At 47.5% G+C, this 17091-nt stretch overlaps 1 protein-coding gene across 1 annotated transcript in view; it reads left to right on the forward strand.

Annotated features, from left to right (window-relative positions):
- RSPH9 (radial spoke head component 9) overlaps positions 1-14226 on the forward strand; it is a 56103-nt gene extending 41877 nt beyond the window's left edge. Inside the window, exon 6 of the mRNA XM_068676528.1 lies at positions 10451-14226. Within this exon, the coding sequence (XP_068532629.1) occupies positions 10451-10464 (14 nt within the window). The 3' untranslated portion in view covers positions 10465-14226. The remainder of the gene's footprint in view (positions 1-10450) is intronic.
- The last annotated feature ends 2865 nt before the right edge of the window (positions 14227-17091 follow it).

Genomic DNA, 17091 nt, shown 5'->3' on the forward strand with positions numbered 1-17091 from the left:
AGTAAGAACGCCAGCCGGAAGAAAACTCTTCGTCTCTTGTTGGATTATGCTATATAATGATCCTTAGAAGCAGGGTGATCTTCAGCTTCTCCAAAAGTTTAGAAATAAGAGCCAAACAAAATATTTACTGCCATCCAGTCTGGGAATAACTTCCTTATGAGGAAAAGGAACATTGCTAGACACAGTGGTGTAGCAATGTCACATTTTTGTGATTTTTTTTTTTCTTTATATAGAGAATTTTATCCTAGTGGAAGGAGTTTGGTTGCGACAACCTGGCAGGAGAGTTTATTCAAGGGTTTAAATTAAACCCAATTTCCTCTGCTTGTCTCACATGATGGGGAAAACTAAAGGGCTGTCCATTTCAATGGGAAGAAACCGACAGTAAGCACAGTGCTGGTTCAGCATGGTGAAGGTAAAGAGACAGGCAAGGTTGGGTGCTGTTCAAGACTTTCTCCATGTCATTTGACTTTTCAGTATTGACGTTTAAGCAGTATTCTGGGTTTTGGTCTGCCAGAGGCTACCAACATGGTGGTAGGTCAGATAACAGTAAGAACTCCTCTTGCTCTTCTCACCCTCAAACAAAGGCTGTCTCTAAATGAATTAGTGACACATGATTTAACACAAAGAAGGAAATTAGTTGCTTTCGTAAAGAATTGGAGTCTCTGGATAGAGTGGATCCTCTCTTTCCCCAGGATAATTTCTTTGCCTTCAGAGTATTTTCCATCAGCGATGCAGACCATTGAGTCCCAAGGAGATAAACAACGTTTGTGCCAACTTGGGTTGAAGCCCATCATCTCTTTCCAAGTTTGGAAATTTGACATATTTCTAATTTCCTACAGGGAATTTTAAACGCGTTTATTTCATCAAGCCCTTGTATTTTGGGGTAAAAAAAAAAAAAAAAAAAAGAATTCTGAATGTTATGTCTACATACGAAAGAGAAAAGTGGCTTTCTTTTCTGTAAGTCATTTCAGCCATGGTCTGTATTTTGTCGACACTACAGAAGGTGGTGGAGTTCAGACAGATGTGGACATTTCCAAGGAATAGAATGGGATGTCACTGACCATTGAAGAACGAATGCTTTGCCTTTTGAATTAAAATTAAACCTGTGCTCACAAGTGTGGAGCTGGTCAGAAGCAAAGAAGTACCATATTGTAGATGAGAAACTTATGTCCTAATTGTTTATGGCCTCCAAAGATTTTATGGCACTGTTCTCAAATAAATGGTATTCACTCGTCTGAACTGCTTTTGGATTAGATGTAGATGTTCTGCAAGGCACAGTATTTCTTTTCATACTAATTTTTGTTCTGCTCTTTGGTCTTGTTTGAAAAAAATGGAATATGTTTTGCCATTTTTCTTATTTAATATAACATATTACTTCTTTCTGTTTCCAACAACAAAGAAACTTTTCTGGTCCGCTGGGCATTTTTTGGTCCGTTGGATGCTAACAGATGACATGTATATCTGCTCCAGAGCTTTACCCGTGCAAACATCTTGTGAAGGCTGAGGCTGTTCCAAGGCAATATGATTGAAAATCATAGAAATCGAGATGGAAAAAGCTATTAGGTCATGTAGTTCCCACACGCACCCCCCAGAGCAGTACAGGTTTCCAATGGTACGTTTTTGGTGCTTTCCAGAAGGGGTCACTGCAGGTCAGTGTTCACTTTGCCTCCAACAGCCCGCCTCCCTTCCTCCTCCTTGAAAAATTAGGAAAACCTTCTGAATCTGGTGATGAACACGTTGCAAAATGTCTAGAATTTTTATTACAGCACGTGATTTGATGTTGATGGTGATCGAAAGCAGAAGAAGTGTGTTCAAGTCCAACAAGGGATCATCCAGGATTTCATGTAAGGAAGTTGAGTGAGCTCTTCAAAATGACTTGTTACCTGTGTGTGTTTAGCAAGTGCTACAAATCCCCAGAACTGCTCTGGAGCCACTCTTGTAAGGAGAAAGATTCGGAGATTTGTCCTCTCTGGTAGTCCATGCTTAGACAGAGTGCCTTACAGTAACATTTTATAGTCAGATAAAAAATAATTGAAATAATACTAGTGATTGTAAAGCAAACAAACAAAACCACCAGAAGTGACAAAACCCCCTTAATCTTGAATAAAAGAAGGGAATAGCTAACACTCTGCACCAAAAGAGCAATTCATCATACTCAACCATTCAGAGTCACTGCGATACAGAGGAGGTGCGAGGGAATGAGCTCGGGACAGACTTTAATAATTTGAAGTGTGGAGGGGGATGGAAGGGTGGCTGGAGATGGTAAGGAAAAGCTGCAAAGGAAGCAGGGATACAGGGCAAGGAGATGGCACTGGCAGGAGAATGAGCAACTTGCTTGGAAATCACTTGTTTGTATTTTTGAGGTTTCCTTCTCTTCCCGGTGGATACGCTTATTTTTCAAAGTAAAACAACCAAGTAATAATTTCATTACTTTTCCTTCCAAGATTTCAAGCAAAGTGTAAACAAGAAAAATCCAGTGGGAAAAATAATCCAACTTCCTTTTTCAATACCGCTTCAGTTCTGGTTCTCCTTCCCCTGCCTCTCTCCGTATATATTGTAGATGCTACTGTTCTCACGTGACATTGCTGACACCAGCTGAAATACCTCAGTGATGACATTTATTAGAGGAAAAAGAAGATGAGGTTCACTGAAATTCACTTGTGATACAGAAATGATAAGTTCTGAGATTTTCAGTGTTCAAAAAAAATATGAATAGCTTTTGACATTTCGGGAATGCTCCATGGGGGCAAGGCAAAATGACGGAAAACAACTGAACCCCTCGCACTGAGATTTTGATCTCTGGCAATTAATATGGATTGGCAATTAATCTGCATGGGAGAATCGTAAGGAAGAAAAGCTCTGCAACAACGCCATGGCAATCAGACCGGCAAATATCCAAAGATTTAATTTTTCCAGATGTTGTATCTTTTTTTATTTTTTATTATTTTTCTCAAGCTAGGTAAGGAAGAACTTCAGAAAAACAGACGGGGGAAAACATTGACTTTGTAAGCCATGGTTGGCATTAAGATCAGTGCAATGCTGAACGCTCGGATACCAGTGTGCTGAAACACAGCTATGTTAATTTGCGTTAAGTGAAGTCAGAAGGTGTGTCTGGGCCATAAAACGTCTGTGTTTTCAGACATTTCGAGGCTGAGGTGTAACAAATGCTCAGTTTGACTTCAAAAATAGACGTGCTTCGAAATGGCAAAGACGAGCAAGAGGAGACTAGGATTTCTCTGGTCCATTTGCATGAAGACAGCCCTGGGGTGGTCTTCCATGGGGGAGTCTCGACAACCTGAAGCCAGCTGTCTGCACCAGCGTTTTGTGCTGTTGGCTGCAGCACGTATAACCTCGACTCAGTTTCTCTCTTTTTGCCACCAAAGCCTGAAGCTTACCAGAGAGGCCTTGGGGCTGTGTGGGCAAAGCCGGTGGTGCCCAAACCTTCCATCTGTCATGCTGTTGTGTCACTGTAGAAGCTGCTTTGTTGGGTATTTAGCGTGTTCATCTGTAAGCCTCACGTTCCCAATGTCTGAGCACTCGAGGATCCACAAGCTCAGGATCTGATTGCTCTGGTCAAGGTTGACGTGGAGCTACCAGGGTGCAGGACAGGCTCTGCAAATCATTCCAGCCAGGAGCCGAACACCTAGGCTTGCATCGAAAGGGGAGCTTTGTAACGAGGCACAGAGTCGAGCCTGAAATTGTTTGCAGGGGAGAGTGCCAGCTGGATCTGTCCTTTGCGAGGAGAGTAGAGGCTCTGTCAGCATGACAAACTTTGCAGTCCTCTCCTTGCTCTTCTCCCTGCTTTCAGCTCCGTGAGTTTGGAGTGGGGGAAGCCCGTGTTGTGCTCTGATGTTGGACCACGATGGGACGTGATGGAGAGATCTCCAGCAGGGTTTTCCTCTTATGGCTCCTCCAGCCAGATGGCTTCAATCTACTGACCAATTCTCTGTGCTTTGTGTGAGGTCTGTATGCAATTTAGATGGAGCCTGTTCTCAGCTAGTCTTGCCTTTTCTTTGCCCCCCTCCCCCACACGCACATACGTTCCCAACTGACCCTTTTCATGCTTCCCCTTTTCTCTAGCCATTAGGGGAAATTATGCTGGCACCATATAACAAATATATCAGCTGGATTTGCCTCAAAGCCCTTCACTTCTGGAGGCTTTCAGTCATCTAACTCCTCTGAGGATTTCTGAGAATAGCGCTCACTTAGGCAACTCTGCTGTTGATGTAGCTCTCCGACTGGTATTTCTTTGTGATGCCGCTGGTTTCCAGCTGGTAAAAAGTTCAGAACGTGGCACTTCTTATACACACCTATCCACCCATGTTCGCTGCTACCCTGAGTCCTGACAGATTGGTCTTATCAGCAGAACCCTGTTATCTGAACCTCCATCTATCTTTGCGTTTTGCAAACCTGCAGAGAATATATTTTGCTCTCTCTCTCTCTTTTTATTATTTTTTTTTCTGATATTGTTCAGCACTGAAAGCCTCAAATCTCATGACAAGTAAAAGCAGGGACTGCCCTTTTCACTGCATTTTTATAACTCGTACCAAGGCTACAGTGAGCGGCAGACAATAGAAGACAGTCTTATTACGGAGTCTTCTAAATAGAAGACAGAAAAGGACAACAGAAGGGTGATAATGACAGAAGACAGTGGGACATCGCTTGTTTGTTTTGTTTAAATCATCAGCAAGCTTGTTTCCTGGACTGGTATGTTGGAAAACAAATCAGATGGGCTGAAGATGAGTTTCAGGTGATAGTTGACGATCTATTAAAAACAGCTTTGCTTCATCCCTAATTGTATGTGACTTTTGCTTTGCATCGTGTTGCAATATTTTTTTAGTGACCCTTACTTCAAGCAGGATCCAGGGAGCTCTTTGCTTTCATTAATCAGTGGCCTGGAAGCAGCTTGGAGGCTGGTGGAAAGTAAAAATTGGCTTCTTTGGCCAGTCAGGTGAAAACACGATATACTCCAGCACTTATTATGGCTTCCTGACATGAATCCAAGTCAGACAGATACCTGTCTGTTTAGAGACAAGGGAAAAGGAATTTGTCTTGGGGAAAGAAGGGAATGGGAATACTTCTGTGACATTTTCCACTTCTCCTGGTACTCGGGTCTGTGGGGACTCCAGGCCTCTGCCGTGTTGTGCACCTCAAAGAGGAGGATTTCCAAAGCGCATCACAAGGCAGCACTTCTCTTTTCATTGTGTGTTCATTTTATTTCTGTCAGGTCCTTCTGGGAAAGGCATTCAGTGTGTGTATGAGTAACACCGGCAAACAATTCCCATTTTGATAGCTGAGGCAAGGAAGCAAACTCCTTTCCTGACCCCAAAGATACTTGTTTCTGGTACCCTGCGGATCTAAAATATAAACAAGAAGGACTCTGCCTTCTTTTTCCCCCCCAAAACAGGCAAACAAAATGAAACTGTTAACTGTAATCTCACAGAGTGAATCAGAGAAGAATATGAGCTTGGCATACAAGAAGAAAGCTGAGACAGTGCTCGGCAGAGATGAAAGTGAGATACTGATGGCCAGAGTTTAATTGGGTTTTCATAAAACATGCTGTTCTTCACAATTTGGCTAGCATTTGATAGTTTCTTTTTATGAGTCTGGCAAGACAATGAAACTTCAAACCGTTTGCTTTGCAACTGGAAAAATGAACCCGAGAGATATTCAGTAGAGCACTAGGACTCTTTGTCTCTTGTACTGAGGAGAAGCAATTCAGCAGCGAGGGAACAAGAGCCTCTTGCAGCCATGCAAGCACAGTTTAGCAGTAAATCAGCTCAGCTGCAGTCCTCACCACATGATATCCCTTAGCTGCCACTGGGGAGAGTTGTGCTCATCTCCAGACAAGATTTTGCCTCGAGTTAATATTTATTTCCGTTTTTACAGATGTGCTGTCCGGTGATGGATGGGGTGTGTTAACCTTCCACTTCTTCACACCTGGTCCACACCTGTTTGGGATTTCACTCCCTGCCCTACTGGGCAGCGGCTCTTGAACTGTGCTGGATCCTGGCTCACAAGGGTGGTGAACAACTTCGAAACTCTGGGCCAGAGGGCTTTTTGTTTTTGAAGTCGGAGAGGTTGATAGGTTTGGTTTTGTTCTTGAGTGAATATTCATTCTCATGACAAAAACATTTCACAATGAGCTGTTCCCGTTTGACAGCTCTTTGGCAGCACATGTGTGAAATAAGTTGTTTTTTTGCAGTCCAGCTCCTAGTGGGCGAGAGTAGCCCTGCCTCAAAAAGGCATCGGACTTTCATTGCTCTCATTGATAGTTTAATCAAAGAAGTTATGGACTAAATATTCTTGCTAGGGAACGCAGAAGCTGATCCTCCAGCATACTGTGAAGAAACTTGTTCTCATCTTGCCTCTTCAGTTCCTTTTGGGTAAGAAAGGGGCTTTGGTCTCCAGGGGTGTGGATTGAAGAGCATGAAATTCAATACAAAAATTTTAAGACCAAAACCAAATGGCATTGTTTAGAATCCTGTTATAGCATGTTTTTTTCATTTGCACTGCAGGGGCTTTAAATATTAGCATGTGAGCGCTGGCCAAATTTAGGCTGGTCAAGACTAGGGATGGTTGTGAGGAAGTTCAGAGAGACCCAGCTAAGCTTACTGAAAAGGCAGCTCAATGGCAAATTAAGTTCCCTGTCGAATGCTAAAAGATAATGCGTGCTTGGGAGAAAACTCATTTGCTCAGTCATCTTCAAGCGCTCTAATTTAATTCCTTCACTTTAAGAGCTGAGCATTGCTGCTGACAGCTCAGTTAAAAACTCCAGAGATTTTTTTTTTTTTTTTTTTTGCAAGGGAGACATGGACATACTGGAGAGAGCCCTTCATGTGAAGATGGTGAAGGGTCTGGGGCATGTCTCGTATGGGGAAAGGCTGAGACAGCTGGGACTGTTGAGGCTAGAGAAGAGAAGACTTGGGGGGAATCTCATCGATGTATATAAATGCCTGAAGGGAGGGTGTAAAGAAGTATCCAGCCTCTTTTCAGTGGTGCCCAGTGCCAGGATAAGAGGCAGTGGGTACCAACAGAAACCCAGGAGGTTCCCTCTGAAAATCAGGAAACGCTTTTCTACCCTGAGGGTGATGAAACACCAACACCGGTTGCCCAGAGAGGAGTGGACTCTTCCTCCTTGGAGATATTCAGAAGCCATCTGGACATAGCCGTGGTTGTCTGGCTCTAGGTGGCCCTTCTTGAGCAAGGGGGTTGGACCAGATGGCCTCCAGAGGTGCTTTCCAATCTCAACCACCCTACGTGTGTGCTTATCAATATTACTGAGAATCACAGAGCTGAGCTGTGATTAGCTTATGGGTAGATCAGCATGGTAGGGTATCGATCAGAGCTCCAAGTCAGCTGCTGGGCAGTGTGCTGTGTCCCAGGGCTGGAATGCAGGTCAGTATGAGGAGCATCTCCAGAGCCTTTTGTGGTGGAGCCTTCTTCCTTGGACACCGCTACGTGTCACTCTGTTTTTCTGCAATTTCCCTTTAAGACTCCGAATCCGCCCCGAGCAGCAGGTGATCTTGCCTATAGCAGAGAGGACTAAGCTTGGGAAAGTTTGGTTAAAAGAGAGCAGGTTATGAAAACAAGCCTCTCTGCACGGCTTGAACCTGTCAGCAGGACGCTGCCGACAAGGCAGCTGGAGGGGAAGGCGGCGGGCTCGTCAGCCCCGAAGCAGCGCAGCCCACACAGCCTGCAAGCCTTGTGGCCCCGCTGGGGGTCTGGGGGAGGTGTGCCTGCCTGGCCAGGTGGGCCCTGCACGGCAGGCAGATGCTTAAGTGGCCGTAAACATTTAATCCAGGCGATCGCTTTGAATCCCTGCTCTGCCAAGGGCTTGAGAGGGGAAGAGTGTGTGTGATTCTGTATGGGCTGCTGGGCTCATCTCCAAAGTGCAGGGTGCTTGTGAGTGTCCTCTTTGGGACTGTGTTATTGGCCCCTTGCAAGAGAAATAGCTCTTCGTAGGGACAAATCTCTCTGCAAGTGGGTGCAACGTGAAGTTTTGCTGTTGTCCAGACCTGCAGCAGTCAAGAAGAGCTAGAAAGGAGGTGGCCAAGGGGCTGGGGATGTCAGTCTGCCCAGGACGCCCATCTTGGTGTCCTCTTTGGGGTCAGTAGTCCTAGAGCAGGGATTGCTGCAAACATTTTCCTTCAGGCAAACTCACCGTGTTGGTTCCTGTTGGCTTTCCTTGTCCCCTTCGTTTTCTGGAAACACTCTGCCAGTGCCGGGCTTACATGCAATTTTCCTGGAGCTTGGACAGTCAGCCAAAACAGCGGGAGCTTTTTGGAAATGACAGAAGCCAGCTGAGGTCAGTTCTGATCCAGTAGGAGCTTTACTGAGCCAGTCTTGATTGGGAGTCACTTTCATTAGGCCAAGTCAGTAGGAAACACAGAGAGCTGGCTGAAAAGGTGTAATTCCTGGGGAGCAGCTTTGGATGGAAATCACCTCCTGGATGAAGGAGTAGGAGCCACGCTGAGTTATTTGCTGCTATAAGGGACTTTGTTCTTGACCAGTCGAACTGGACAAGGCTCTCGGAGTTCTTCACAACTTTCCTCATTTCCTCAGACTGTTTCCAAACAAGCAGCAACGCTCCTGTCGGCTTTGCATAAGGAGCAGCAGAGTTTACTCTGCCCTTTGTGGGTGCCCCTAGGCCAGGCTGGAACCTTCTGTACTCATGGCTGCTGTTTAAGTCCATTGCACAGCCCTCACCCCCGGTGTATGAAGGCTTCTTCTGAACCTCGTCAGAAAATGATTTCCTCTCCTTGGCCTCACAGCTGTGTATTTGTAGAAGTGCCATATCACAGCGTGACGTGCTGATGTTTTTAATTCTGTTTTGGGGCATATTCAGCAAGCCATGCAGCCCTGTAGTAGTGTAGGTGAGCATCCTCTGCTATGTGTACAACCATCAAGGCAGCTCCCCCTTTCTCCCAGGATTATTTTGCTTCCTCCTTTCTGAGTTGTTACATCTTCATGACTGCATGGATTTTCTTGGGATGCTTCCAGGCTGTCCTGCTTCTAATGCAGCATCCGATCCAGGTTTTTAGGTGCCTAGCTGAGGATGCGGGACACCTGGGTTCAATTTTGTACTTTGCCCCAGACTTCTTGCATGACCTTGGTAAGCCATGAAGTGCTTTTTCCAGCATGCTTTTCTTGTGACTGATCAAATTACACATTTTTAGAAGCAAAAGTCAATCTCTAACAGAATAGCAAGCACAAGCTTTTGCATGCTGACTGCTCATGAAGTACGGGGTACCTGCATGTGGTCTGTGTGGTTGTACTTGAGAAATAATAGCTTAGACTAATTACCAAATGATCAAGGGCATTGCTACATTGGCAGAGCCACCTAGTGGGAATATGGTCTGCCTGACTAGAAGGCTTTCTGCTGGATTGGGCACAGTTTTCTGCCTGCTCCCTTCCCAGCTGTGGGCTCTTCTCTTGTTTACCCATGTCTTCTTAACAACCATGAGGACATTATAGTGTTGCATCAGTTTAAATGCATCTGCATGAGGGTTTTTGCTGGCACAGGTACATCAGCAGCCCTCTTTGGCTGGATGAGCTTTGCAATGTGAGACAAACCTTAGTCTTTGAGTGCCTCAGGGACTTACCCGTAACTGGGGTGTAATTGTGCCTCTCTTCCCTGTAGGTCTGTGTGAAGATGAACACATTAAAATTAAGAATTGCATGAGCTGTTGCTGAAGGGATCAGTGGCAAACTCCAATAGATGCAGCCCCAGTCAACCAAGATTTCATAAGATGTTCAGTCCCCAATGTATGAACTGAAACATTGATAAATGGAGGTGAACACATGCAAGAGATGGAGATGAAAATCAGTTCAACATTTCATGAATTCTAGGTATCCTTTGCCATGCCTCTAAAGATACCTGCGTTTATATACAAAGAAAGAAAACGTAAACCATGAGAGCATTAAGGTGACCTGTTTACTGTACTCCTCTCTTGACTTGGACAGTGTTTTGGTCATTGGTTCTCAGTCTTGTCTCTCAAATGGAGTAAAATCATTAAACTGAGGATTCTCAAAGAGCAAGCGTAGATGATAGCACTTTACTGTACATTTGAGGCCTCTTAAGGCCAGTAGTTCTGAGAGTTAGTGTGTGATTAGATCTATTCCAAACCAATTTGGTTTTGGATGGATTCTTGAAAGCTTCTGCTGGGAGAAGCTCTGTGACCTAGTGCTCCATCCATCAAACTCTATGATAGGAGCTTTTTTTCAGCCTGACCTGTAAAAGCAGTTCCTTCTCTTGGCCTAAAAACTGATGGGGCAGTTGACCTACCACGTTTGGCTTCAGGAAGAGGCTCTGATCCCACTGGTGTCAGAAACCAACATTCATTGTGGCAGCTACTTTAAGGTCAGCATTTCACATCAGTGCATACGTGGCCTTTATACTTCAGAGCAGGTATTTTAATTTTATTTATTTTATTTATTTTCCTTTCAGGTGCTAGAGGATAAGAGGCTTGGAACTGTCTGGTAACGGAAGAGCAACATGATGCCAGGGGCTGTATTGCTGGGAGCATGTTTTAGCATGGTTGTCTTATAAACTGGGAAACTGGGTCCTCTGTAGGAATCACAGATACAGAGAGTAACAAAAATAGAAAATTTATTAATTTCGCCCACTAATCAATTGCTGGTAGTGTGTGCAGACAGTTTTTGGAAAAGACTGCTTTTCATTCTCTGTTTTCTGACTTGATAGATCTGCTGTCCACTTACCTGCCCACCTTCATTGGGCACGCACAAGGTGATGGTGAAGAATACAGATCCTGAGTGAGGGTTTGAGCTAGATTCTTCTCGGCGTATGATCTCTGGTCTGGCACAGGCATCTGGGGGAGGTCACCAGGAAGCCACGTGTAGTTTTCTTGTCATATGGGGCAGTCACAGTGTGGGTTAGAGTACGCTGAAGGCAGTTTGTTCTCATGCTACTGATGGATAAACTCCACAGACTCTTGTTCTGATGAAGAATCAGATAATAGAACAGAATTTTGCTGAGAGCTCTGCCCCTGTTGAGACATTTTTCTCACTGGGAAACTCTCCGCTTTGCACCCGCAGTCCGGATGACATGCATTGAGTTTTGCAAAATGGCAGGGTTGGAAAAAAGACGGAGAAGTGGCGTGTAGTCTCCAGGCCATTTCCTTCAGCCCAGGAATTTTTCCATCCCATCTCCCTCCCTGTGTTTTTTCTAAATGGCAGAGAGGAGCCGGGCTGTAGCTTACAAGTCATGCTGTTGTTGTTTTTGTAGTGTACAGTGTGCTCTGTGAAGGGCATTTTGCCCTTCCACACAAAGATTTCAGCCTGCGCCCCGGTACAGCTCTGCCTCTGTCTTCTGCTGGGAGGCCTCAGCACGGGGGAAACACGTCCTGGGAAGGCAGAACAGGGCTGGAATTAGTCGGATGCAGAGGAGAGGGGCTCGGTACTAACGGCCAGATAGGCTCTGACAGCCTCACACCAACGGGCCACTCTCCTCTACAGGGAGTTTACGAGGCCTTGGCTTGTGTGGCCACCTCCACTTATGAACGAAAATCAAAACCAGATTGATGTCCCCCTCCCAACAGCAGCTGCCTGTTTTTTTTGCATAAATTGTGCTCCCCTGCCCCTCTCCGGGGGAGCTCCATAAAATAAATGGATTCATTACATGCGGATTTCCTTTTCCTTCTTCTCTGGAGAAACAAAGAGCCTATTAGACACAATATGGAAATGCACATACGCATGCACACACGTGCAGACAACATGAAAACGTGCACGTGCACATGCAGAGCAGAAACTCCCTCGCTCTCCCATCTCCCTACCCAGACAGTGCCATAAAATACGTGCAGAAAACCCCTTCTCCGTCGCATGCAGAGCTCTGCCAAACACACAAGCGTGTATTCATTCGCACGGATCTGCAGCTTAAATTCCGAGCTAACGAGGACAGGAAAGCCCAGGGCAAGTTGTCTCCTCCCTGAAGGTGCAGCGCTGAGTGGGGTTGTGTTCCTCAGCCAAAGCCGCCCGTAGTGGCCGGGAGCGGTGTTTTTTACCAAGAGCAGAAGGGCCCTGGCTCGCAGTGGGGTAACCACAGCAGCTGGGGGGCTGCCAGCTTGCCCCGTCCAGCTGCGGTAGAGGAGGGTGCTGTGCGTCTGAGGAAAGGCAGGGGGATGAAGGTAGGGAAACAGTTGGGAGCCCTTCATTCCTCTCATCTCCAGGTGGCGGCAATACTGGCACAGGAAAGAGCTGGAGAGCACACCTTCCCTGGGAAGCTCTGCCCGTGCGCAGCAGGCACAGATGCAAACCTCACCCACCTGTGCAGCAGGGTGAGGGGCACGCTGCAAACCCCTCGCCAGGCGGCTTGCACAGAGTTAGGAGGGACACATGCTCACCTTCTGGATGCTGCCACCAGGCACTGGCCACAGAACAATAAATATGTATGTGGATATGTTCACATTGTATGCTAAAGCTGGGTCTGAGCCTGGGTTTGAGTGCTGACTTGCTTCCTATGCAAACTTAACACCCTCATCTTCACGTCCAAATCCTTCTGATTTCAGTCAGGAAGCCTCTGGGGCTCCGAAAGCCTCAACAGGGTGTTGTGCTGTAGAAACAAGAGGCAAAATCCCACAGCACTAGGAAACCGAGCGTCACCTTTGCCAGGTTGACTAGGAGTCACCTCCTCGTCACCCCCAACCCATCTGATTTGGGAGTCAGGAACGGAGCGGAGGGGGAAGAAGGGAACTGCTTTCTGTCCCTACTGTGCCTTAGGACAAGGGAGGAGATGGGCAGCAGGGACAAGCTGAGGCAGGGGGGAAACCAAGCCCCAGGGTGACATTTGCTGAGCCAAAGCCCAGGCCACACTGAGGACATGCCATTAGTGTCTGAGCTGGAGCCAACCCTGCCAAAGCTCCAATTTTTGAGGGCAGGAACTGAACATCAAAATCTTTTTTTTTTTTTTTTAATCTGGGATACAGACTACTGCAGAATATTTCTTAGCTGTCAGAAAGGAAGCGGTGGAAAGCTGGGGATGTGTAGGAGCAAGCTGGAGTCAAGGGAGACCTGCTCAAAATCAAGGGGTGTGGAGAGCAATGTTGCCCTCAGGAGTTCAGGTGTGTGACCCAAGAACCAACTCCCTCAAATCATAAATGCCTCAATAGTGTAAGAAGATAGAAGAAGATAGCGGTGTTCTCCTCGGGCCTGGAATACTGGGCTTTGGGGTTACATCCAGGCTCCATTGCTAGCTTTTTCTGGCAGCTCTGAAGAGTAGGAACTTTCCCTTATAAGATGCATGTTTTCGCATAATTGCGTGAGTCGGAAAGCCAGAGCTTTAGAAAAAAACAGTGACTTGAATGAGATGTCTGATGAAATCCAGAAAGCCAGCACCATGGGGGAAAACAGACCCCACAGAAAAGGGTTTCTGAGGAGCTGCTGAGCGGAAGCCCTGTGACTGAGAGAAGCTAGCAAGCACTGAGATATGAGGCAGCTCAAAGAAGTTCATATTGCCTTAAATTCAGTATTCTAAGCCCCAGGGTTTCAGATATCTCAAGCTGGACCATGAAAATTTATGTTAACTTTAAAATTATAAGCTTTTATAAAAGAACATATGCTGCATTTTCTCTCCTTGCCTCTTGGTTTCTGAGTCTTAAAGTTGCCTTTGAATCACGTTTTTTAGTTTTCCTCACAATGAAGAGGACTAGAAACTTGTCTTATGTAGAAAGCGTGTTTTCACCTAATCATCTGTCATCAGGATCTGGAGCTTTAAGGAAAACCAGCAACAGTATAATGAGATCCACAACCCATCACAAGCACAGTGCTACTTCAAATGGCTTCACTTCACTGGTGTCTGACAAGACTTTGTATACACAAATTCGGAGATCGCAATCTTGACCCTGGAAACTCTGGAGCCTTGGAATGGCCAAACTGGATGAGCCCCAAAATCCATTTATTCCAGGGACCTGTCTCTGGTGTGCTGATGCTCTGATGCTGTCTCTGATGCCTTTGCCAGATGCTTCAGGGGAAGGTGCAAGAACTTTGCAGTAGGCAGATGTAACATAATCTGTTCCACACACTTGGGATCGCTTTCTGGTTCCTACCCATTAGAGATGGGATTGGGACCAGGAATACAAAACTGAACTTATTTTCCAAAAGTCCTGTTAGCTATTGTTATTATTATTTTTGTCCTTCACATCCACATCATTGTACACTTTTTTTTTTCTTTTTTTTTTTTTTTTTTCCATAAGGCTTGCTGAATTCTTGGCCTCCCCAGCTTCTTGTGTTAAGGATGGCTTAGTCCAATTGCATATGATGCAAAGGAAATTATTTACTTTGATGAAGTTTGAACTGGTTGTTTCTTCATCTTACTGAATATCTGTTCATCCTTGTGTGTTTGAGGGCAACAGCAACAACCAGTTGTCTTTCCTTCTACGGATATTTTGCGTCCTTGCATCAGGTTGCCTTATGGTTGTTGCTGGGGATTTGTGCAGGTGAAACTCCTTGCTTGAGGCTCCCGTGTACTTTACCTGCTTTCCTGTACAGCCCCCACTTCTCTCCAGTGTTTTTCTCTCCCTGTATGTAATCAACTGTGTTACCTGATAGCTGAGGCACTCAGCTGGGACTGAGACAGCCTCTGGTCTGTGCCTTGCTGTGACCTTTTGCAGCAACATCTGCCCCTCCAGGCTACAAGCTGTGTGTGTGTGTTGTGCCTGCAAACTGTGATTTCACCCGGAACCTCTCTGCTCTGCTGCAATGCGTACAGCGATTCCTAATAATCCACCCTGAAATATACCCTCACCCCTCCTGGCAGCCTTAATGCTCTGCAGCTCTGTTGGGAACCTCCTCACAACGGGGTCGGAGGTTCCCTGTGAACTGGGAGCTGTGGTGCCCCGGTGCCCGGGCTTGGTGGTGGGGCTTGGCCCCAGAGCACAGTGAGGCCGGTGGCTTGGAAGGGACTCGGCCCTCCCGATTCTTCATGGGAAAGCAGAGAGCACACCATTCTCTCTAGAAACAATCCTGCCTCTGTCCCCCTCCTTTGCTCCTTATCTCCGAGGACATTTGTATGCAAATAGGATCAAAGGATCAGAGATGCGAGATAGACCGCCTGAATATGCAGGCGGTGCACTTCAGAGCAACCCATCCTCAGCTCCCAAGCGAGCGAGGAGGAGGGATGGATGCCGGGGATCAAGCCCTGACCCTTCCCTGACGGTCACCCCTCTTTCTTACGCTCGGGAGGCACTTGCTGCTGTTTGTTGAACCGATAGCTCCCCACTGAATGGGAAACCCAGCTGGAGATTTGCCTGTGATATCTGACACTTGTAATTCCCGGTATGCTGGCCAGTTCTGCAAAGTGGAGCACAAGCAGCCCCGCATGGCTTGCCAGCCGCCTGTGGGGTTCGGTAGTCACAGCGTGTGTGGGCTCCTCGGAGGGCAGAAACCTCTCCGAGAGGCCATGGGCCTGTGGCGAGATGGGAGCGGGGAGGAGGGATGGCGGGAGGACGGGTGAGGCTGGGTAACTCGTGGATTTGCTCAGGCCCAGGGGCTGGCAGGGGGTTTGGAGGTGAGGAGCTGGGCCAGCCTGCTGGGAGGAGGGAGGAAGGGTTTGTCTGTGCTTGCACGGGGCCTTTTCGGCTTCCTCCTCGCCACAGCCTGCCTGCGGGGACGGGGACTGCAGCTGCCGCCGCAGAGTTCAGCCGGGGCTTCCTCCCGGAGGACTGCTTGTGGCTTTGATCAGCCAAGGCCGTGTGCCTCCATCGCAGCCTGCTCCCCGGGCACAGAGTCTGCCTGTTCGGGCAAACAGGGGTGTGCATGAGCCCTGCTGTGCTTACAGCCCTGCCAGAGTCAGGGCTCGCCGTCAGGGCGAGGAGAAAGGTGATTCCTGGCACAGATTGCCAGTGTGACACACGAATGGATGAGTGAGGGGCATCAGCTCCCAGCTCCTGCTTTCTGTGCCTGAAGGAGGCAGAAGGCTTCTCCTGGGCGTTTGCCATGTCCTGGCAAATTGCTTGCATCCAGTCACTCCTTCCTCAGCAGCTGGGGTATACAGCAATAAATCTGCATTTCAGGCACTGGTGTTTCCAGGTGGTCTCACCCCGTAATCCCCAGCAGAAGGAGGATGTACAGGTCACAGGAGGGTAATATTCAGGATGCTTACAGGCTGCGGACACCTTGCCTGCTCGACACATGTGCCATGCCGTGGCTTAGCAGAGTTCAGGAGTGCACTTTGGAAACCATTCCCCGGTTGTCTTCTTTGGGGTATTGTGCCCATCATTGTGGTATCTAGAATCAAAAATCATTTAGGTTGGAAAAGACCTCTAAGATCGCAAAGTAATTTAGGTACTTTCCAAAAGGTTGAAGAGCTGAAGCCTCAAAGCTGGGAGTCCTTACAGGCCTCTGGGTGGGCCCACTGGCCCTGCCTGCCCCCAGGCACACAGCCACAGCTGTTCCCTGGTTTGCAGACGGGACTTCTTCACCCTGCGGTGGAAGTCTGAAGGTAGAACGGGATCTGGCAGCCTCCGCGGCTGGTATTATAAACCAGCCTTATAAAATATGAGCAAGGGAGCAAAACGCAGCAACATGAGAGGGAGAGGAGGAAACCACCAATTAGGAGCAGCCCCTGAGGGGACGCTTTCTCAGGAGCCAGGAGGCTCTCTGCCAGCAGGGCTTTTGGAGCGGGATGGGGCCGGCTGGGAGGGCAGAGCCAGGGGCAGCGGCCTCGGCAGAGCCTTTCTGCAGTCAGGACGGCTTGGTCCTGCAGTGCTGGAGCTGCTGCCTCCAAGCAGGGCAGCCAGAGGGGCGGCCACCTTCTCTTGCTCCTCGGCTGGCCATGGGCCAGCACCTGGGAACAGAGGGGGGAAGAGCGGGAGGAGCGCAGGGAAGGTGTGCCCTCCTTAGCCTGGGGCCACAAGCTGGCAACTGGGAATTGCTTCCTCCAGAAAGCAGCTGGGAGTAGTTTGCAAAGCTCTCCTGGGAGCCAGGTTTCCCATATTTTGGCTAATGCATGACTTTGAGTGAGGTACACCCTTAGAAAATGACCCCACAGATGGTGCCCAGCTCCAAAGGCAGCCCCTTATGCATCGGAGGAGAGGGCCCCACCAGGCATGGCTTGGGAGAAAATCAAGACACGAG

This window comes from Anas acuta, chromosome 3 (genome assembly GCF_963932015.1).
Source record: "Anas acuta chromosome 3, bAnaAcu1.1, whole genome shotgun sequence".
NCBI lineage: Eukaryota > Metazoa > Chordata > Aves > Anseriformes > Anatidae > Anas > Anas acuta.